Source organism: Lactuca serriola, chromosome 9 (assembly GCF_051521515.1).
Source record: "Lactuca serriola cultivar US96UC23 chromosome 9, Lser_US96UC23_V15, whole genome shotgun sequence".
In the NCBI taxonomy this organism is placed as follows: domain Eukaryota; kingdom Viridiplantae; phylum Streptophyta; class Magnoliopsida; order Asterales; family Asteraceae; genus Lactuca; species Lactuca serriola.
The window spans coordinates 77,546,498-77,571,230 of record NC_136416.1 but is presented as its reverse complement, the minus strand read 5'-3'; the positions used below and the strand labels follow the sequence as shown (position 1 = coordinate 77,571,230).

Sequence of the window (24,733 nt, the reverse complement as noted above, 5' to 3'; positions counted from 1 at the left end):
GAAAACAAAATTTTTAACGAATTAGGTTTTAGATGAAATTCCTAGATCTTTTAAGATTCATTGAACTTTTCAATGGCATGTTTAATCTAAATTATGCCCTTCAAGTTTGTGACTGAGATACCGATGATCACAAACAAGGTGTGAATAACCATGCTACTTAGCTTGGTACTCTTGATGTCATTTATCATCTAATCGATGTGTCGGTTAACCACACACGCTCCATCAATCAACGATAATTTACAAGCCATCCATTGTCATCCTTCATTAGTCCCATATTAGTGTGTCGGTTAACCAAACACATTCCACTAACGACCAATAAGGTGCAATGTGCAATTTCATGGGTTAGCATCAAATTCACATTTTTCCTAAAGTAACTAAGATTGAGAATTTATAAAAGGTTGAGTTACTTTATATGTTCATTATACTTTTAATGAGAATGTCCAATCCTACCTGTTCGGCTAGCGACCCTCCACTGGTTAAGGGTGTGGTGGGTAAGAGTGGATACCCAATGACGGTCATTTTACATGCTGCTTCTTTACACACCCCTTATAGACCAACTTTGTGAATGAGGCCTACTAACGGTAATACTGACTTTTTACTTATACATATATAATATATTAGACTTTTAATTTATATAGTATAGGGGTGTATTTTATATATTAAATATACCAATGGTTTAATTTTTTAATAAATTAAATTTAAACCTATCTATGGATTTATTAATTGTCTTTTAGTTAAAACACTAAATTAATTAATTAATTAATTAAATCCACGAGGGTGTATTTTTAAACTTTTAAAACACTAGGGTTTTAGAATTTAATATTTCAAAATTAAAACTTTTTAATCAAATTTTAAATTCCAAAACTTGAGGGCAAATTTTGAAACTTTTCAAAACCTTTTAGATCAAACTTTTAAAAAAAATTAAATTAATCATACAATTTTATCTTTATAAAAGAATTTAACCTAATCTATTTTATATGGTAAGATAATTCAAATCAAATTTTACAAATAACTAATATATCATATAATCTTGTAATTATCTTAAAATTTGACAATTATCGTTCAATTAGATGAGGATATCAATTACCATATCATAAAATTCGAATTTTAATTAGTAAAACAACTTATGGTAATTATCCAAATCTAATTTAGACCAAAAATCCAGAAATAATCCATCACACCCGACACCACCTCGGGCTGACTTTTACCACCTCGTGGTCATCAAACAGAGTCCAAAAAAACGATTTTTTCATCTTTGAACAAACAACAATGGCATCAAATATAACATAAAAACACCCCAGGCTCTGATACTGGTGATGGGTTTTGAGCACTACATCATTCCTATGGTGTACATGCAACCCTAATGCTTTGGATCTAGGTTTTTCTCAAGTTATACATGCAAATAATCATCCAAAGCATAAACCCTAATAACTAGCATACCAATTTCGAAATTGACCCATAAAATAGGGTTTAGATGTTACCTTTCTTGTTGTTGATTTGATCTTGACATTCAAGAGCTTAGTGCCTCAAATGTTGCACCTCTAATGGAGTCACAAACACCACTAACAAGGAAGAACAAGAGAGAGAGAGAGAGAGAGAGAGAGGGGAGAAGGCCCTAAAACTGGCTAGGGTTCTCTTAGAAACTCATAGGTGCCGATTTTGTGTGCCTTGGGGTTTCTTATATAGTTTAGCTATTAGGGTTTTCAAGTGAAAACCCTAATTTCCCTTGCTTAGGTCCTAAGTAACACATGGACCCCCATATGGTAAGCCTTTGGACGAAATTCTATGGGCTCCCCATAGATTTTCGTCCATCCTATGAAATTTTTTGTATATACTCTTATTAAACATCAAAATATCATATTTGCTCAACTTAATTTCTAAATATCATATTTATTCTTCATAAACTTTTAAAATATCGTATATGCTTTCTTAAACATCAAAATATCATATATGTCCTTATTAAATATATAAATATAATATATGTCATTCTTAAACATCAAAATATCAATGATAATTTCTAAAATATTCTCCATCTACAACATGACAATATTCAAATAAAAAAAACTAAGTAATCAATGCATACATTCCATGGAGAAGGTTGAAGTCGAGGAGTTTTGTTTGTCAAAAGAGCGATATTCCAAAATTTTAGAAGTTGAAGTTCCATTATCATAGATGTAGAGATAATATGGTTAATTTTTTTTTAATTATTATATTAATTTTAAGATATAAAAAAATGATTATAAACTATTAAAATCATTATAAAAAAAGATTTATACAAATTTGATATTTTAAAGGTTTATAAAGGATAAATATGATATTGAAAAATTAAGTTGGACAAATATGATATTTTGATGTAATTCCCCTGAAAGAAGTTTATTGACCAAAATGGAATAGAAAAAGTTGAGCCTAATCAATAAAGATAAGTCGTTCGTATGAAACTAATAGGATAAAATAATATCTCCTATATTCATATCTAACTGAAAAAAAAAAAAAAAAAAAAAAAAAAAAAAAAAAAAAGAATCTTTAGTTTAAGGTTCTCACATTAACAACAAAAAGTTTTTCGATGAAAATAAGAAAATGAGCATGATTGATTTGAACATTTCGAACTTTCCTCTTTTATCTATAAACTATCACTCGATCTTCGTACATTGTTTGGTAACAACCATCGGATAACATACATCCACCGAAAATGAAAAATAAACATTAAACGATAGATTAAATGTAAACAAGTAAAGAGCAATTATCTATATAAACTATCATTCAAATTTCACTTCTCACTCTGGATGGTTTTTGTTAGTCGATGGTTGCTACTGGGTAATGTATGAAGGTTAGTTGACAGTTAGGTTAAGGAACACCTATATACTACCAGGGGCGAAACCACATAATAGCTAGGGGTTGCCTGTGCTGCCCCTCAACTTTTCACGAACAATGTATATTTTTTCCCGATTTTGTATTTTTATATAAATGTGCAACCCTCTGAAGAAAAAACTATGCAACTCTGGCTTTAGGGTTGGATTGGAGAAGGAAATATTGTTTGCTATTTTGTGGGTTTTGTTTTGTCGATGAACCGTTTGCAAAGGTTGAAGTCGACTTCTCTTATATAGTTATATCGTTGCTTCTCCACTATAATGATTTGTTTATATGGCCCCAGATGAAGAGAAATTAAGTCTTAACCCTCTCGATTTTCGTGTCATAAGTCTCTACTTTTCTTCTTTGGATGATGGTGATGCTAATTTAATTGATAGTTGCCTCTAATTGTTGTTTCATTGATACTTATATATTTTTGGTCAGGGTATTTGTCTCTGTCTGTGGTTCTTATTATTGACAAGGGTTATGGAAAGGGATCCTTTCGACATAAGAACCACAGACAGAGACAAATACCCTGACCAAAAATATATAAGTATCAAAGAAACAGCAGTATCCTTTGTTTATGATCTAATTTATAATTGGTTTATATACTTCTGAAAATAACCTTTTTTTTGTAACATCCAAAATTTCAAGCCAATTTAAAATTTTCCAAAACATTTAAATCCATTAAAGTCATTACAATATTGTTTTCAAAATGTATAATATCAGAGTTTCCCAGAAACATAAACAAAACACGAGCAGCTGTACGATCATGCCTTCGCCTTGTTGCGATCCCCTAATGTACTTGAAACAATAAACTGAAACTATAAGCCCGAAAGCTTAGTAAATTACCCCCAAAATACCGATACACATATATTCCACGTAATGATATCAGCAATAACATAACTAACTGAACAACAAGTAATGGGTCATCATCTTTACGGACTGTATTACCCCTGGGCCCACAGTGCGAGTCTGGATCGCCTACCGGGTCCACAGCTCGCATCTGGATTGCCACCGAGCCCACAGTACGAGTCTGGGTTGCCTACCGGGCCCACAAGTCGTATCTGGAATGCTCCTAGGGTTTGTTGGCTACCGCACAGAGCAGTACAACCTCAACCCATCTGTAACGCCCGTAGATCCGGGCTAATCAATTTAGAGATAATAGGGGTCGAAAACGACTTTTCGACAAAAGATTATTTAGAATAAATAATCCTAACCAAGTTGTAGAATATGTCTCAAGGGTTCCGTACATATAAAGAGCGTCGAAATCCGAGTTATAACGAAGAAGTTATGACCCGTCGAAGTTTCGCGACGGAACCCGCACGACACCAGGAAGACGTAAATAGTGAATTTATGATAGAGTAACTTTTAGCATTAGTAATCTAAATGAAAGTCGTAGAATATGTTAACCTGAGAGCGTCCATAAAAAGAACACCCAAATATGACTTCGTATGAGGAAGTTATGATTTTTCAAAATTTCGGCTTAGCAGTGTACAGCCCGAAGTTCGAGTATTAGATCGAGCGGTTTTTAGCCGACACAACCTAAACAAGAATCGAAGATCTCGTTATTATTAGCGTAACGATAAAAAGACAGATGAAAATGGACATCTGATGAAGAAGTTATGAGATTTTAACGGACCAATTCTGTCCCGGCCTGTTAAAAATATAACTTTAAAAATAAATTCAAAATTAGCCGACGGAGTCTAAACGAAAGTTGTAGAGTACGTCTCCACCTACGCGTGGATATAAATAACGTAAAAAACGGAATTCGTATGAACGAGTTACAAATTATAATAGCATATTTACGTATTAAAATAAAGTATAAATCATATATATGTACACACAATATACATATGTATATATCATTAGAAAGGTATCGACGATGCGGTCATTATAAGACTAATGTTGAGTTCTTTCGACATTAGGTTAGTACAAATATCGTTAAATCTATTTAAAATAGTATTATAAAGGGGTGTTTAGTTGTTTATATAACTAAGAGCCTCTAGCTCTCATATTTCTTGTACCATTCTCTTGATTCAAGAGTCTTTCTCTTCTTATCCCCCGAGCATTTCGGTCCCTCATGATTCGACTTCTCTTTTTGTAGTTTTAGTATAGTAAGGTGAGCGCCGAGGCGCTACACGAATCTTTCTTAGAAAGATTCAGCGACGAAATTCTGCCCCAGCAGAGCCTGGCTCCTAGCTAAAACCCCCTTGTAAGTAAGTTATGCTTACCCGATTTTAATATAGCTTATATTTAAAATTAGTATTGTTATTATGAACTTATAATAAATATCCGAGCTATTATTATATAAGTGTCGTTATAATATATTTTTAACTACTCGCGGTACGGGGAATCTGGTTTAAACGACAGCATAGGGCTGTTGGATTTCAGAAGTGCTATATGACAAAATGGTCCTGCCCTCTGGTGTTTTATGTCTGCCCCTGTCTGTACATAGTGGTTGAAAAGTATTGTTTAAACGCTTATATAATAATAATAATAATAATAATAATAATAATAATAATAATAATAATAATAATAATAATAATAATAATAATAATAAGACTAATAATTAGTCACGGTAAATATTAGACTAAAATCTAGTGGTAATAATACTAGGTTTTGTCGAAGGAAATTATTTTAAAGTAAACGAAGCGCTGTCCGAGTACCGAGTCACCACCTTCTCAGGGGAGTGCATAGTTACTTTCATCTTACACATAGATAGGAAGTATTTTATATAAATTACGTGTTATGTGTGCATATTATATGAATACTTGTTGTCTATGTTGGATGAACGATTTTATACATGTTTTGAATGATTTAAATTGTATATGTATTTTATATCTACGATAATGTTGGGGTAAAACACGGGTAGATGTAATAGATGGAGTATGAGTTGGATGATGAGTTGAGAGGTGAAATAGACCGTGAGGTGAGGATGAGAGGTGGACGATGTGAGAAGTCTTTTTCCCAAATGATGGCCCCGTCATTCAGCAGAGTATGGAGGACAACCACAGACTATTCTAGACAGTCCAGTGGAACACTAGCAGACTCGCAACATGTAGGTGTTGTGAACGATGTGTTCACCCGGTGTACTCTAAACCTTGGTGACCATGTAGACTTGGTGCCTAAACCTTGGCGATCATGCATACTTGATGCCTAAACCCTGGCGACTATGTAGACTTAGTGCCCGTTGTGTAAACCTTGGCGATCATGCAGACTTGATGCCTAACTCCTGGCGACTATGCAGACTTAGTGCCTTTTGTGTAAACCGTGGCAAAGATGGACTTCGTGTCGATTCCTTAGGATGATCCTTAGGAATAAATGAACGAGGAATAGCTGATTCTTAGGGTAGATCCTTAAGAATAAAGAAGATAATGGGGATGGGTAATTGGGTTGATTGCTTAATTGTTTAAACATAATAATTATATTATTGTGGGTTGAAAACCCTATGTACTCACCAGGTTTCCCAACCTGACCCACTCAATTTATTTATATCACAGGTGTCGATATGAAGTGACATTACACTAAGAGATTAAGGAGATATAGATCACTAGTGTATATGAATGTAAGTTCTGTTTATGCTTATGTTTCTGTATTGACGATGACATCCCAAATGTTTTAAAATGAATAAAATACGTTTTGTAGCACCTGGTTCCTGGTACGTAAATCTTATTTGAGTATTTCTCTTCTTTTAGCCTTGGACTCGGCGAGTCATAGGTCCGACTCGCCGAGTAGATACGGGACCCAGGACACGTTTAAGTTGGTGAATCGGCGAGTCCATATTCCGGACTCGACGAGTCACTGCTGTTGGATGAAACCCTAAGTTTCAGGGGTTTGCACCCTATTTAAACTCTCTTCCCCCCCCCCCCCCCAATCTCGCCCCCATTCACCCTCAGAGCCCTGTATCTCTCTCTAGCCTTGCTTCCTTGTGAGTTTGAAGTGTTTTGGTGGTGTTCTTGAAGTTTTTGAGGAGAAAGAAGAGTGAATTAAGAAGAGGAGAAGGAGGCCAAGCATCTCTGTGTCATTCCAACGTTTCCCCTGAGCTATAGCTCGTTTCCCCTCTGTTTTTAAGCTTATTGTCCTTTATAGCCCCATTAAAGTCCTCTTTGAGCCATTTCCAAGATTGTGTATGTTTGAGGGTTTGTAATAAGCTGATTGACCTTTTAGATCTAGGCATGGTTGAGCTCTAGGAGCTCAGATCTACTGACTTTTTGGAACCATATTGCATGAAAGCCCTAGATCTACCCCTTTTGGTGCATTTTTGGACCTTAAAACCCTCATGGTGGTCTATTTACACGTAAAGTTGGAAACTTTACGTGATAACCAGGCCCTAGGAGCCCAGATCTATGTATGGCATGAGCTGGATTCAAGCAAAATCGACCATATAGTAATTGCATGGTAACGACTCGGCGAGTCGGTTCGCGAGTCTCCGAGTTTGTCCCCTTTTCGTAGTGTCGAGTGAGCAGTGAGTCACGGGGTGTGACTTAGTGAGTCAGAAGCTGAACTCATCTATGGAGGAACTCGGCGAGTCAATGCCCTGACTCGGCGAGTTCAAGGCAATCTCCTTAGATCAAGAACAGACTCGGCGAGTTGTTCATACAACTCGGCGAGTCGCAGCATAAGTGTTCTTCGGATGAAGATGAACTCGGCGAGCTGTTCATACAACTCGACGAGTCTTAGCATAAGTGTTCATCGGATGAAGATGAACTCGACGAGTTGTTCATACAACTCGGCGAGGAGGATGGAGGACTTGAATATCAGTTTAGAAGGAGAACTCGTCGAGTCATCACCTAACTCGACGAGTAGAAACGGGATTCAGGACAATCGTTTGGGTAGGGACTCGGCGAGTTGGAAAGCCAACTCGGCGAGTCGGGTCAACTGAATGTTGACTCTGGCTTTGACTTAGGGCATGATCAGGGGTAAAATGGTCATTTTACCCAAAGGACAGTTAGGAGTGTTTGATTGAGTATGTTGTGGGAATTGTAGCCGGAGGATTTCCGAAGCAGCAGTAGCAGCAGTAGACAGTCAGTTCCCGATCAGATCAGCAGCTACTTCGAGGTGAGTTACCTTCCAGTAGCGGTGGGTCTACGGCCACAATGTCGGCCCACCAGTAGGAGTCGTATGTTAGATGATTGTCTTTGTGATATCATCTAGGTTTGCTACTACATGATATGTTATATGAGATAGAAGTAGAGATCGGTTGGTAGGACCGAAGGGTAGTTCAGACACCCCAGAAATGTCTGACAGTACGTGATGATATATTTGCATGCTGGCTTGTTCTGTTATATGCGATAGAGGTAGTGGGAGGGGACTAGTCCCTGAGGATCGGTTGTTAGGACTGATGGGTAGTCAGCACCCCAGAATGGCTTGACACGGGTAGTCAGCACCCCATAATGGCTTGACGCGGGTAGTCGGCACCCCAGAATGGCCGTACCGGGCAGTCAGGCACCCCAGAATAGCCTGGCAGTATGTATGTTATGTGTTTGTATGGTATGTGGTACAGTGGGGGAACTCACTAAGCTTCGTGCTTACGGTTTTTAGTTTTGGTTTCAGGTACCTCCTCAGCTAGGGGAAAGGAGCCGGCGCGGTAGCAACATGTCACACACACTCACTCTCTTGTTTCCACAGTTACGAGTTTATTCTGGGATTGATACTCTGATATTTGATTGATCGAATGTTGTGGTTTCAATTTGATTTTCGATGTGAATGGTTTAATCAAACAATGTTTTAACTTTTAATGCTCTTATGTAATGTTTTATAACGAAATTTTTGGACGTGAAAATTGGGTCGTTACACGTTTCTTCGGAAATGTTTTGATAACGTATTTATCATGTTTTTTTTTCTAGTAATAAATTCCGCAACATTTTTATTAAAAGAAGTACTCTAATTTTCATAAAGCATAAACAAAATCGGTCTTTTCTGGCCGTGAAAATGGGGATGTCACAGTTGGTATCAGAGCATTAGTTTAAGCGAACTAGGAATTTGTAGGAAATTTCTAGACTTAAACTTAGAATGTTAAGCGATGATTGTGAGATGAGTGTCTGCTATAATTTAGACATGAGCACTAGTTTATTTTAGGAAAGATGCCTAAAATGTTTTATGTGCTAAATGATTTATGTTATAGCTATAAAGATGCCTTATATGCTGTTATTTGTTTGGATCTATGGTCTGTTGTCGACCGGATCTAGAAACCTTATGTGTTCAGGATTCTAAGCGTATGATTACGATATTAGAACTAGCATGTAACGTTTTGGTGTGACAAGGAGATTTATACGTCTATCATAAATAAAATCTTTCCTATCTTAAATTCTCGTTTCGGTACACCGAACGTCTGCTTGGGTGTACAAAACAAGAGGAAGATGACAACCTGAGCCTAAGAATGTGATGGGTTATACATCGGTCGTTACGCCTGCATCCGAACCTATCACAATGGCAGAAGTTCAGGAAGTGATGCGAACCATGATAGACTGGGAGACTAGAGGAAATCAGATGGCTTACGATATTGAATGATACATATCGGAAGATATCATAAGAGAGGTATCTTGCCTTTAGAATACGGCTGATAAAATAGCAGTACGTCTATAGAAGTAGGGTACATCTGAATGTACACATTTGATTGGCGGGATGATAGAACGATTGGTGTAATTCCTAAAATTTTCCTATCATCTGGAATGTCCATCACCAACCGATTTGAAGCAGAATTGATGATTGAAGATATGCATGGAAGAAGTCCTAGTAGAGTCTAGGGAAATTTTTATGATTATTTGGACACACTCGTATGTGTTAAATTGTTTTGTGATTTTAGGACTTGGGGACTACGAGACAATTCTTGGGACGAGTATGAGTCGGTGTGAAAGGTAGTAGATGCATATACTACCGGAAGCACAGGACTCACGCTTGGATCGGGGAAAGTCACAAGGTTACCAAGAAGCTAGTAATTGATTCCGTTTTGTTCATGTATGTCGTTACCATTGTTTCGGTAATGACTAAGAAGATGATTGTTATTCCGACCCTAGTGGTCATATCAATTTGACTCCGACTACACTGAGTATGTTATGTGGTTCAGAGAATCAAGTTCGAGGTAGCATTTGACTTAAGACGAAGGATTGAAATAAAAAGCGATTAGTAGAGGTATCGTGAAATGTTTCTTGTAGCTAGAAATGCTACCTTTTAAGATGTGGTTAGAACATGAAGGAATGTATAGTCTGTTCTGGAATTTGACTCTAAAAGACCTGAGTCCAAGCGATGCATCATACGATGAGAGATCATTAGAACATGACCCATCAGTATATTATGATAATTGAAGGAAGAAACTTATCTCAAGTTTGTTAAAAAAGGAGTCTCCAATAAAGATCGAGATCGCGACATGAAGATCATGATTGGAAGTCTAACATGAGATAGAGAGCGGGTCCAAGATCGGGCACCGTCTGCAGTCAGGAAGTCTTAGAGTTAGATACTCATTCGAAGAAACATCAAAGTTATGGTTATTACTTAGGATGAAGAGATAACGTATGGAGTCATCATGTGAGTCCTTTTTCGTTGATGATTACGAGACGTAATCATCCTAAGGGGGAGATAATTGTAATGCCCGTATGTGACATCCTTAATTTCTCGGCCAGAAAAGACCGGTTTGTTTATGCTTTATTTTAAAATCAGAGTAATCGTTTAAAGAAAACGGTTGCGGAATTTGTTCACAAACAAAATATGATAAAATTTATCAAAACGTTCCTCAAAGAGAATGTGTTTTCATTAAATAATAAAACCTCGGGATGTCATGTTCCGATACAGACCAAAAGCATAAACAATATAAAATAGACCTTACAACAATTATTTGTAACTACTGATCTATAATCCAAAATCTCTCATCAAGTCCACCAATTTATACTCTTGTGCCATTACCTGTAATGCAAAGAAAACTGAGTGGGTCAGGCTTGGGAGCCTGGTGAGCATGTAGGGTTTTCAACCCACAATAATACATTTATTATATTGAATTATCAAACAATCAACCCAAATACTCATTCCCATTATCTCCTTTATTTCTTAAGGATTTATCCTAAGAATCAACTATCCTTTAACCATTTATTCCTAAGGATTGACCTAAGGAATTGACACAAAGTCCACCACTGCCAAGGTCCACAAATTACGATTGGTAAACACTTAGTTCAACATACTTAACAAACACCTAGTTCTAACACTCCTAGTGAACCATTAATTCAAAACATCTGGTGAATACTTAGTTCTAAAACACTTAGTGAACACACTCAGTTCAACAACACCAAGTGAACACATCTAGTTCAAAAAGACTTAATGAACACATTGAGTCCAAAAATACCAAGTGAACACATAGAGTTCGGAAATAACTAATGAACACATTGAGTTCAAACACCAAGTGAACACGTAGAGTTCAAAAATACCTAATGAACACACTGAGTTCTAAAATACTTAATGAACACATATAGTTCAAAATACCTAATGAACACATTGAGTTCAAGGACACCAAGTGAACACATATAGTTCAAAATACCTAATGAACACATTGAGTTCAAAACACCTATTATTTCGTCTCACATCAACTATTTCATCTACCCATGTTCTACCCAACATATTTGTAGATGCAAACACATATAAAGTTTAAATCTTTTAAAACATGTATAACACATTATTTCAACATTTATCTCAAGTAAACAAACAATGTATAAACACCTAGCACATACTTCATAGCAAATACTTCATATCTATGCGGTAGAAGAAAGTAACCACACACTCACTTGATCAGAAGATGATCGGACAGCACTACAACTTGCAGAAGTAGTAATCCACAGCAGATCTGGAAGATCTCCACAAAAATCGAACTTCTCGCAGGCAGAGCTTCGGCTCGGGAACCTCACTTCTCGGGATCTTCGGGATCTCGGGACTTGCCTCGAGGCTAGAGAATAATACCGGGGGTTCGGGGTATTTCTGGCATGCAAAACGATGCAAAATGGAAGAGAGAAGAGAAGAAATTGGCAACCCTAAACGGCTGGCCCTTCAAATCTATTTATAGGGCAAATTTAGCCCTTGCCACGTCGTGGCAACCTTGTTCCACATCGTGGGCTTGGTCGTCATTGCATGCGTCATCCCAAGTTGCATCTGGGGGCCTCCCGGGGGTGTCAGGACACTTGCCACATCGTGGTAACCTTGTTCCACGTCGTGGGCTCTGACAGTTTTGGGGTTTCGCGCCCCGAACTTCAGAAATTCATAACTTTCGCATACGAACTCCGTTTTCGACGTTCTTTATATCGACGCGAAGGTGAGATTATGATCTACAACTCTCGTTTAGACTCCATTGGCTAGTTTTGACTTTATTTTTAATATATTATAAGTATATTAGTTATATATTATCTTTAGTAGGTCAGGACAGGAAAACTCCGCTCGAAATTCATAACTCCTTCATCTGAACTCCGTTTTCGTCTGTCTTTTTATCGATGGACTACTATCGAATAAATCTTCAACTCTTGTTTAGATCACTAAGGATAAATATCTATCTACCTTAAGTTCACTATTTACATCGCGCTGGGTCGTGCCGGTTCTGTCGCGAAACTTCGACAGGTCATAACTTCTTCGTTATAACTCGGATTTTGGCGTTCTTTATATGCACGGAAACCTTGTGACATATACTACAACTTGGTTAAGATTAATCCTTCTAAATAATCTTCCATAAAAAAAGTCATTTTTGATGCTTATCGTCTCTAAATTGACCAGCCCTGATCTACGGGCGTTACCGTAGATCCGGGCTAGTCAATTTAGAGATAATAGGGGTCAAAAATGACTTTTCGACAAAAGATTATTTAGAATAAATAATCTAAACCAAGTTGTAGAATATGTCTCAAGGGATCCATATATATAAAGAGCGCCGAAATCCGAGTTATAACGAAGAAGTTATGACCCGTCGAAGTTTCGCGACGGAACCCGCACGGCACCGGGAAGACGTAAATAGTGAATTTATGATAGAGCGACTTTTAGTGTTAGTAATCTAAATGAAAGTCGTAGAATATTTTAACCTAAGAGCGTCCATAAAAAGAACACCCAAATCTGACTTCGTATGAGGAAGTTATGATTTTTCAAAGTTTCGGCTTAGCAGTGTACAGCCCGAAGTTCGAGTATTAGATCGAGAGGTTTTTAGCTGACACAACCTAAACGAGAATCGAAGATCTCGTTATTATTAGCGTAACGATAAAAAGACAGATGAAAATGGACATCTGATGAAGAAGTTATGAGATTTTAACGGACCAACTCTGTCCCGGCCTGTTAAAAATATAACTTTAAAAATAAATTCAAAATTAGCCGACGGAGTCTAAACGAAAGTTGTAGAGTACGTCTCCACCTACGTGTGGATATAAATAACGTCAAAAACGGAGTTCGTATGAACGAGTTACAAATTATAATAGCATATTTACGTATTAAAATAAAGTATAAATCATATATATGTACACACAATATACATATGTATATATCATTAGAAAGGTATCGACGATGCGGTCATTATAAGACTAATGTTGAGTTCTTTCGACATTAGGTTAGTACAAATATCGTTAAATCTATTTAAAATATTATTATAAATGGGTGTTTAGTTGTTTATATAACTATAAGGTCATTAAGTAATTATGGAGGGTAGGTTTTGAAAATTCAATTAGTATAAATAAGAGCCTCTAGCTCTCATATTTCTTGTACCATTCTTTTGATTCAAGAGTCTTTCTCTTCTTATCCCCCGAGCATTTCGGTCCCTCGTGATTCGACTTCTCTTTTTGTAGTTTTAGTATAGTAAGGTGAGCGCCGAAGCGCTGCACGAATCTTTCTTAGAAAGATTCAGCGACGAAGTTCTGCCCCAGCAGAGCCTGACTCCTAGCTAAAACCCCCTTGTAAGTAAGTTATGCTTACCCGATTTTAATATAGCTTATATTTAAAATTAGTATTGTTATTATGAACTTATAATAAATATTCGAGCTATTATTATATAAGTGTCGTTATAATATATTTTTAACTACTTGTGACAACCGTCAATTTCGGTCAAGTCAAAGTCAACTAAAGTCAACAAGTCAAACCGGTCAACTCAATTTACCGTGAGTATTAGAGTTTACGTTATGTAATTTCTAAACAACTCTCTATTATAATGAGAAATCATAAATTGAAAAGTGCGTACATCTAGATCTCCTTAACCTAAAACTGTGGTACGTGGCGAGCCAAACCGATAAAACAATGTTGCATACTCATCGGGAGTATGCAAGATCCTTAAACAAGGCTTAACGGGGCTTACGGACCCTGCATTGCGAAGCCGAACACTCAAAAAGGTCACCAATGAAACCTCTGTCAATCGTGTTCACTCCATCTCTTCTTATCAGAAATCTCTCCCAAATCTCTCTAAGTATGTGAAATCTCTCCCAAATCTCTCTTTGTATGAGAAATCTCTCCAAGAATGTCAAATCTCTCCCAAATCTCTCTAAGTATGTGAAATCTCTCCCAAATCTCTCTTTGTATGAGAAATCTCTCTAAGAATGTCAAATATCTCCCAAATCTCTCTAAGTATGTGAAATCTCTCCCAAATCTCTCTCTGAATGAGAAATCTCTCCAAGAATGTCAAATCTCTCACAAATCTCTCTAAGTATGTGAAATCTCTCCCAAATCTCTCCTTGTATGAGAAATCTCTCCAAAATTGTCAAATCTCTCCCAAATCTCTCTAAGTATGTGAAATCTCTCCCAAATCTCTCTCTGAATGAGAAATCTCTCCAAGAATGTCAAATCTCTCCCAAATCTCTCTAAGAATGTGAAATCTCTCCCAAATATCTCTTTGTATGTGAAATCTCCCCAAGTATGTCAAATCTCTCCCAAATCTCTCTGAGTATGTGGAATCTCTCTCAAATCTCTCTCGAAATCTCTCCCAACTCTCTATAATCACTCGGGGCATCCCGACCCTCGAATTTGGCGAGAACAGCCCAAAAACGGAAGTCTACACGAAAAACGGGCATGAGGAACCGAAACCCCTCTTAGGACCCGAAAGTCCTCTTAGGAACCGAAAGTCCCCTTAGGAACCGAACCCTCCTGATGAAGAAGGCTGCTGAACTGAACCGAACCTCACTCTAAGAACCGAACCCTTCTGAGCCGAAGGCTGCTCAACCGAACCCGAACGTTCGGCACCTTTCGGTTCTGACCATTTCCTCTTCTGATGACTAACCGAACCCTCCCTTCTGATGGCTTGCCGAACCTTCCCTTCTGAGGACCGAGGACCGAGCCCTCGCTTCTGACTTCGGACCGAGCTCCCCGCCCCTTCGTTTCCCTCTGTTCGTTTCCGGCTACAATCCTCAGCATGGACCGAGCCTCGGCCTAGGACCGAGAGGTCTCGCTGGGAACTCATTTTCTCCCGGTTTTCGCGTAGTTTTGCGTTTAAGGCCCGTTTTTAATTATTTTAACGCGAGATTTTCACCCAAAATCATATTTTAACATAATAAACCCTAAATATTCACAATTTAATCATATTTTCATAAAAATCTTTATTTAAATAATAAAAGCAAGTGGGTAAAGTACAAAGAGGTGGAGTGTTGACTTTGCTTTACCTTATGACACAAGCAACCACTCCCACACCCACTCTATGACCAGCCACACCTCCCCACCTTACCTAGGTCACATCAATGTCCTTTCCACTCAATCATCACTCTTTCCCACGTTTTTGAGAGCTGAATATTCATCCTCTCTCCTCACTTCTCTCATTTGCTCTCATTTCACAAGAAGATCAAACTCTTTTCTCTCTCACTTTCTCTCTCTAGAAATTCGAGATTTCCAGGGCTGATCTTGAGTTTTTCCTCCACATTTGGTAAGCATAATCCATTCTCTTTATGATTATCTCAATTATTTCCACTCAAATCATGGATATCTTACACAAACTCCATTATATTTGTGTTAGAGCTACGAATCTTCAAGGGATTCTTCAAGTGTTCTTGGGTTGAACACTTCTCTTCTTCAACACTTATCTACTGAAATCACTCAAGGTGAGTTCATACCCCTACATTTTCATGTTTTCTCAAGTTTTTAGGGGGGGAATACAAGTTAAAACACCAAGAACATAACTAAACTTTTCTAACAGCCTTCATCAGAAAAGTTCAACTTCACTCACGGACTGTTTTGGACAACTTAAACATTTTAGTTTTCAAAACTGTTTTAGGTGCATGTAGTTCCACTTCTTAGCTTTAAAATGACTACTTGCACATCTCCATACGATTTTTCTACAATTTATGGTGATTTTTACAAAACTGCCTATCATTTCAAACATCAATCCGGACCAGTCTGTGATTATGGACTTTTTAACACAAGTAAGAGGTCATTAAAAATTATAATAAAAATTATGAACAAACTAGACTCATTTTTCAAACTCTCAGAAGTTACAGAACTTGATTTGGACCTTTTATGATTTTTCTACAAATTTACCAATAACAGTTACAGAAAATGTTATTAACAGAAAAACACTATAAATTTCATTTCACCTTGTAACATGTTGAGCAAGGTATACATCATTATGTGATTATGTGTTGTTGCAATATATGACAATTTTGTATTCTTATATAGACATACATCAGAACACAAATGGATTTATACCTCCACAAGTATGGTAAATATATAAATGATATTACAAGGCTATATCCATTAAAATATAAACATTGGTAAATTATGACAAGTAAGGCTTATGCTCACTACCCACACAAATAATTAATAAACTATAATAGGTATAGTTTAGGGTTATTTTACATAACAAACACATGATTAAAGGTTTTACACATACAAAAGAGTTATTACCACTATGGATAATTATGATAAACTATAATAAGTATAGTTAAACCATTATACCCCCACAAACGAACACGCTAGTTATAATCGGTATAGTTATGGCATATATATATATATATATATATATATATATATATATATATATATATATATTACAAACAAAGTGATAAACTATAATAGGTATAGTTTATGTTTCATCTACCCTATGAACTTAATTACAAGAAAGGAATTCACCATCACCACCACTTTTGGTAAACTATAATATGCATAGTTCATGTTCACTAGTCACTATCACTATTTGATGAACTATGATATGTATAGGTTATATTCACCATCACCACCACTTTTGGTAAACTATAATATGCATAGTTCATGTTCACTAGTCACCATCACTATCCGATGAACTATGATATGTATAGTTTATGTTCACAGTCACTACTACTATTTCATACACTACACTAGGGTTTGGTTCCGGTTTTTGGATTTAAGTCCACATTAAATTTTCGCATTGTTAGACTTCAACTATAATCGTTGAGCGTATATGCTTGAGTCATACAAGAATTTAGTCTGGATTGGCTTAGAATTGGTGGTGCCCGCCTCATCTCCTGTTCCTCGTTGGGTTGTGGACCTAGGGCAGACCCACTATATTCAACGTTTTATCTAACTTAAATCTTCTATAACTTATATACGCTGGACGATTATAGGGGAAATCTACGGGTCAATCTAGGGTTCATTAATACATCATATAGGAATATGCTGTTTACACTTAACTAAGAAAATATTGGATTTTCTGGAAATCAACTCTATCGATTTTATAAGGAAAACGGTTTCTACTCCAAACAAAACTCTTATGAACTCACCAACTTAATTGTTGACACTCTTTCAAAACTACTTGTATTCTCAGGAAATCAGTGAAACAGGAAAACTTCAGCGCTTTGAGGATGGGACGTTAAACCGTCAACAATTTATTTTTGTCATCATAATGTAATTGATTTTGAAACATGTAAACATATACTTTGGTGTAACTTTTTCAATTATATTTATGATGGTTGTATTTACTTTGAGCACTATTATACACGTTGTTGTGATACTGTACATGAAGTCCTCCACCCCCTGACGTTTCCGCCATCCTTGGTTTGGGGGTGTGACACTACTCGCGGTACGGGGAATCTGGTTTAAACGGCAGCATAGGGTTGTTGGATTTCAGAAGTGCTATATGACAAAATGGTCCTGCCCTCTGGTGTTTTATGTTTGCCCCTGTTTATACATAGTGGTTGAAAAGTAATGTTTAAACGCTTATATAATAATAATAATAATAATAATAATAATAATAATAATAATAATAATAATAATAATAAGACTAATAATTAGTCACGGTAAATATTAGACTAAAATCTAGTGGTAATAATATTAGGTTTTGTCGAAGGAAATTATTTTAAAGTAAACGAAGCGCTGTCCGAGTACCGAGTCACCACCTTCTCAGGTGAGTGCATAGTTACTTTCATCTTACACATGGATATGAAGTATTTTATATAAATTACGTGCTATGTGTGCATATTATCTGAATACATGTTATCTATGATGGATGAACGATTTTATACATGTTTTGAATGATTTAAACTGTATATGTATTTTATATCTACGATAATGTTGGGGTAAAACATGGGTAGATGTAATAGATGGAGTATGAGTTGGATGATGAGTTGAGAGGTGAAATAGACCGTGAGGTGAGGATGAGAGGTGGACGATGTGAGAAGCCTTTTTCCCAAATGATGGCCCCGTCATTCAGCAGAGTATGGACGACAACCACAGACTATTCTAGACAGTCCAGTAGACTACTAGCAGACTGGCAACCTGTAGGTGTTGTGAACGATGTGTTCACCCGGTGTACTCTAAACCTTGGCGACCCTGCAGACTTGGTGCCTAAACCTTGGCGATCATGCATACTTGATGCCTAAACCCTGGCGACTATGTAGACTTAGTGCCCGTTGTGTAAACCTTGGCGATCATGCAGACTTAATGCCTAACCCCTGGCGACTATGCGGACTTAGTGTCTGTTGTGTAAACCGTGGCAACGATAGACCTCGTGTCGATTCCTTAGGATGATCCTTAGGAATAAGTGAATGAGGAATAGCTGATTCTTAAGGTAGATCCTTAAGAATAAAGAAGACAATGCGGATGGATAATTGGGTTGATTGCTTAATTGTTTAAACATAATAATTATATTATTGTGGGTTGAAAACCCTATGTACTCACCAGGTTTCCCAACCTGACCCACTCAGTTTATTTATATCACAGGTGTCGATATGAAGTGACATTACACTGAGAGATTAAAGAGATCTAGATCACTAGTGTAAATGAATGTAAGTTCTGTTTATGCTTATGTTTCTGTATTGACGATGACATCCCAAATGTTTTAAAATGAATAAAATATGTTTCTTCGGAAATACTTTGATAACGTATTTATCATGTTTTTTTTATGGGAATAAATTCCGCAATATTTTTATTAAAAGAAGTACTCTGATTTTCATAAAGAATAAACAAAATCGGTTTTTTCTGGCCGTGAAAATGGGGATGTCACACCATCCCGCATAACATGTCGACATGTAAGCAGATAAATGCACATACCAATACTTAATAATATCACGGGTAATCCTATAGGCCTACCAAACTAGCATATCCAACTAGCATGCATATCCAACATGTACTTATCATAACAACCACTAGGATATCAATCCAATGGGCCGGCCTTCGTGCCTTAGACCCCTTAGTATAGTTAGGATAACTCACCTCACACTGTCGACTCGAAGATAAACTCAAGATCTCAGATTGCTGGTACAAGCTCCACCACCTAAACGCACCATAGAATCATGCTTGTAAATTTTCAATTTCCAAAATGTCCCAGAAGTCCAATAGTCAGTCCTTGGTCAAAGTCAAAGTCAACTTATCAAGGTCAACAGTCCATGTTGACCTCAACTCGTGGAGTACCCTTAGCCACTCGCCGTGTTCCTTGCATAACTCGCCAACTCGCTAGGTCACTTGAGCTACTCGTCAAGTTCCTAGTGTCAGTGGCCGCAACTCTTTGGCCAGCTCGTCGAGTTTTTCCTCTTATAACTCTCCGTGCTCATACGTGTCCAAAGGTTGGGAAAACCCTAGCCGGCTCGCCGAGTCATTCTACTGACTCGCCGAGCCCAAGGCAATCTTTATTTGACTCGCTGAGTCTACGACTATCTTCATCGGACTCGCCGAGTTTTTCATACGACTCGCCGACTCTATTCAGTCCTTCATCCATACAGAGGCTTTTTAAGCCATGTTAAGGTTCCATATTGTAGATCCAAGCTCATAGGGCATGTTTCTCACGCAAAGTTGCAAACTTTACGTGCATACAAAATGATAATGACCCAAAACAAGAAAAAGAAGAGGTTCTAGGAAAAAGAGCTTCACCAACATGCTAAGGACTGAGACTTTATGATGATAAGAGCCAATATGAGCCTAAATCTGAAGTTGCAACTTCAGATCTTGGTTTATCACTCGAAATGCAACACCAAATGCCCAAAATGGACCCAAAACTCAAATATAGAAAGGGTCTAACTATTCTATCTATGATTAATCTTATTTGATTAAGGAATTATGAGCTTCACTTGAAGGGAAAAGGAGCTTGGTATGCGAGGTGGAGTTCTTTTTATTGACAAGGGTTATGGCAAGGGACCCTTTCGACATAACTCCTCTGTTCCACCTAGAATTGAACACAAGACACTTAATGTTGATCCAGGTAGATTTTCATCACTTTTTGTGTATCTAGTATTCTACCTAGGTTCCCATCAATGATTCCACTTGTACTAATCTGTTTTTATGAACTCATCACTTTTCTGCTTTCATCATTTTTATATGAACTCAACCTTAAGTAATGTAGTTGGGTGAAAGTCCTGCTTTCATCATTTTTTTTGTTTTTATGAACTCGTCCATTTTTAGTGAACTCATATGAAAAACACTTTCATTGTCTAGTTGAAGCATCTGTGTGTAGAAGGATATTTATGCTAACACTGACTTGGAATACCATATGCACCTATAACATTGTAATTTCTTTATCTTTTTATATTCTATCAGAGGAAAAAAATTGTGCTACTCCTGACAAATTTTTCTGGTTCCAACCCTATATACTACATCTCACCATGACATCCATAACAATGTATAAAAAAACATATAGGGTTTGAAGTGGCCAACAAACAAAATGAGAATACTTAGTCTACATTTTCATTCCTAAAAATTAGAAACAATTGTATTTTGTTTGTTTTTAATAAAAAGAGATATGTTGTGTTTATAAATATAACTTGTTAATAAACATATACATTAATTCTCAGGTAATCTTTAGAAAACTCATAATATTTTGATTATCGATTAAAAATAGAGTATTTTTCAGAAAAAGTCTCAATATTTCTATCAAACTAATGGGAAAAAAATAGAGTATTTTTCTGAAAAAATCTCAATATTTCTACCAAACTAATGGGAAAAACTGGATACCGATTAAATCCGTAAAACCAACAAAAATCTACCCTAATAAATAAGAATGATTTTGCCACATGTCCTCCTCTCATTCAATTTGCCACATGTCATTTTGTCATAATTTAGAGATATATTTATTTTCTACTTGTCATTTATTTCATTTTCCATTTCTAATATATTATTAATTAGTTTCCATAAATTAAACCTACCATAATGATATTAATTTCAAATTTTAAATTTTAAATTTCAATTTCAATTTTAAATAAATTTACAGTTTAAACCTTTGTGTTTAACATTTTGTTATAATTAACCTGTTTAGTATACAAGTCTGATAACTAAACAATAATTCTAACTTATTTATTTTTTGCATGTTTTTTTTCTCATAATTTTTATTTATTTCAAATTTCAAATTCAAATAAACTTCTCATTTAATCGTTTGTATTTAACATTTTGTTTTAATCAACCCGTATAATATACGGGTCTCACAACTAGTTGGATATTAATTTATTTGAAACTAATCACTAAACTAACAAAAATATTGAAAATTCATGGAAATTTACTAAGAAAAAACTCAAAACTTATAAAATACTAAATTTAGAATTAAAAGTGAAAAAGTAAAGTTAGTTTAGCCATTTGGCTGTAGTAAACACACTCACTCCGATGAATGCTTTGCTTGATTCACAGACTTACCGAAGGGCATGGTTGATGGTTTGTAATCTTCACTCTTATTATTGTATGTTCAGCTGTCCAAATTTTGTTTATTTCTTTATTTAATCTTTGTTGGCATTATGGTTATTCTGTTTTTCTGAATTTCGGACCTAGGGTTTGTTGGAACGCAGTGATTGTTAACTTCCTTGATGAAGGAAGCCATGTCGAGAATGTTAAAGTGATGAAAAAGATGGCTCTCGTAACTGATTTTGCTAAGGAGCTAGACAATAACAGAAAAAGATGCCTAGAAATAGAAAAAAAGAGCATACTGGATGAAATCGGGTGCTTGATTTTGAAAGCTGAGGTCGAAAACTTACAGAAAAGGAACAAGGAACTTGAGGAGCAGATCGCAAGGTTTCAGAAGGTCATGATCAATGAAGAAAAGGGGAAAATGACGATAATTGATCTAACATGTGAAGAAAACGAAAAAGATGAGTTTCTTCGGTTAACGATCAAAAACAAGGTTTTGGAACGTGAGAAAGCAAAAGCTGAAATTGAGCTTCGTTTATGGAAGGAAAAGGTCAAAAAATTGGTGTCACAAGTTTGTGAATTTGAGTCAAAGCTGAACATGAAGGGCATGAATGAAAATTGTAGCAAAGTTAAAAAGCGATTACCATTTGAAGACGATGGAAGCTTCAATAAGAACATTGCCCCATCAATTCCAGGTTTTGCCCCTCCCCTTTCTTCTGTAATTATCGATATTAGTGATGAAGATGTAAGTTACGATGATCAGATCCCAAAAGTTCAAAATCATTCTAATTCAATTTTGAAGAACGCTGATGAAGATCATACGGATTGTTTTAAACTGCAGTCTCAAGTTTCTATAAAAAGAAAAAGATCTTGCAGAATAGTTGCAAGCGAAGATGAAACAAGTGATGATGATGATGCTCCAATTTGCACACTCATAAAGAAAGTTAAAGAAGATGAAAGTATGTAAGACTAAAGGTAATCAAACAACGGAAGTTACTTGCTGTCAAAGCTTTATTAATAAGCTAAACTAAATTCTGAATACAATTAAGAAAAGACACGTCCTATATTTATACTAAAGAAATTGAAAACTACTCAAACTTCTAAAATAATAAAATAAAACACTTTGACTCCTAATCTAAAACTGAGAATTAATAAAAGGCAACTTTCCTAAAACTAGACTTGAATCCGATTAACCCAACAATCACCCCTTTAATCGGATTTGACATACGAGCCACTCGTTCAAAACAATGTTTAATCACCATCTTTTCGAACCATCCCCGATTCTCGATCTTTCCCGGACACCCGACCTTCACCTTGGTCACGTTAAAAGTCTTCTAACAACCCATTTGAATTGGTGACAACACATGTGACATATACCATGACATCCCGTTGGACATGTTCATTACTATCTAGACTTTTCTAGGATTCACGACCTCTCCCCAGCCACATCCAAAGCCACCCGATTTGAACTTCCACCGCCATAATGTTCACACCATGTTGTTTGTCCAATCTCTTCCTTTATTTCAATTACCGTTCTTCAAAGAGGCAACTCCACCCACGAAGAAAACAAAGTTACCCGCTTCACCGTTTTCTTTCAATCATGTCAAACGAACTGAATCCAAAGCCACCTGCTTTGACGGATCCTTCCTGCCCGCTTTTCACGCACCTACGTCGGTATCCCCTTATCACGAACAAACCGATCAAGAACTTATTCTCCTTTTTTGACAACCCCGACCTAATCAAACTTGTTCCGAGAGCACTTTTCCACCGAACAACAAGACAAGGTCACAACCACCTTTACCGTCTTCCGTCACCCGCAAAACGAACCGATTCAAAGTCTCCCGCTTTAACGTCTTCCCGTTCGTTTACTCCGCGCCTCCGGTTAGTCTCTCACAAACCCGATAAGAAACCGGGGTTGCTTTGTAATCAACCTCGAATCACACCCCCTTAAACCGAACCCGGTCCCCACTGCGTCTGCCCCACAGTGAAAGGCTACGGTTTTCTTGAAACCGACTCTCAAACCGGCAACGTCTTCACCTTGCTCTGATACCAAGTGTAAGACTAAAGGTAATCAAACAACGGAAGTTACTTGCTGTCAAAGCTTTATTAATAAGCTAAACTAAATTCTGAATACAATTAAGAAAAGACACGTCCTATATTTATACTAAAGAAATTGAAAACTACTCAAACTTCTAAAATAATAAAATAAAACACTTTGACTCCTAATCTAAAACTGAGAATTAATAAAAGGCAACTTTCTTAAAACTAGACTTGAATCCGATTAACCCAACAAAGTAGGCAACCCTTAAAGAAGCTGAGAAAATTAGATGACATCATTCTTGATTCTGCAAATGGATCAAATGAATTTAAAGTAACTTTAAACAAGATTAGAAGCAAAAAGGATTTGAATTTGAAGTGGGATTTAGAGGGAGATATGTTAGCTGATTTTAAGAAGGATCCTGAATTGTGTATGAAGGCTGTTTGTGTTCTTTATAAACAACAAACAAAAGATGAGAAAGAATGTAATGGAACACTACATCAAAATGCAAGAGGGTTTAGTCAGACTAATGTATTAACGTGAGTTTATTTTTTTTTAATAAAGATTGATAATTTATAATTTATGATTTATAATGTTTATAGGGCTAGTAAGGTGGCTGAAATTTTTACTGATGGAGACTCAAGTGGTGATTTGAACAAAACAGTTGAAGAGTTGAGAAGATATGACACAAAGGGGAGTGAATTATGCATGACACTTGCATTTAAATATTCAAAGCAGTTGTTTGAGATTTACAAGAACAAAGAAGATCCGTTTTTCATGCCTTAATTACAAAATAGGTGAATCTGTTTAATTTTCACTTGTTTATTCGGTTAATATTATCATCATATCTAG

The 24,733-nt window shown here is 36.4% G+C and overlaps 1 protein-coding gene across 1 annotated transcript; it reads left to right on the top strand.

Moving 5' to 3' along the window:
* Positions 1-21,771: 21,771 nt before the first annotated feature.
* LOC145075859 (uncharacterized) lies at positions 21,772-24,733 on the top strand. The gene is made up of 4 exons (XM_079021949.1): positions 21,772-21,898; positions 21,988-22,806; positions 24,139-24,420; positions 24,484-24,733. The coding sequence occupies exons 2-4, from the start codon at positions 22,055-22,057 to the stop codon at positions 24,665-24,667; spliced, it is 1,218 nt and encodes a 405-aa protein (XP_078878075.1). The 5' UTR covers positions 21,772-21,898; positions 21,988-22,054; the 3' UTR covers positions 24,668-24,733.

What these genes read in the sequence shown, in the direction of transcription:
- LOC145075859 (XM_079021949.1), top strand. Translation starts at nt 22,055, where the DNA reads ATGAAAAAGATGGCTCTCGTAACTGATTTTGCTAAGGAGCTAGACAAT. An exon ending in GTTAAAGAAGATGAAAGTAT is followed by an intron (nt 22,807 to 24,138) that starts GTAAGACTAAAG and finishes AACCCAACAAAG; the next exon opens with TAGGCAACCCTTAAAGAAGC. An exon ending in AGTCAGACTAATGTATTAAC is followed by an intron (nt 24,421 to 24,483) that starts GTGAGTTTATTT and finishes TAATGTTTATAG; the next exon opens with GGCTAGTAAGGTGGCTGAAA.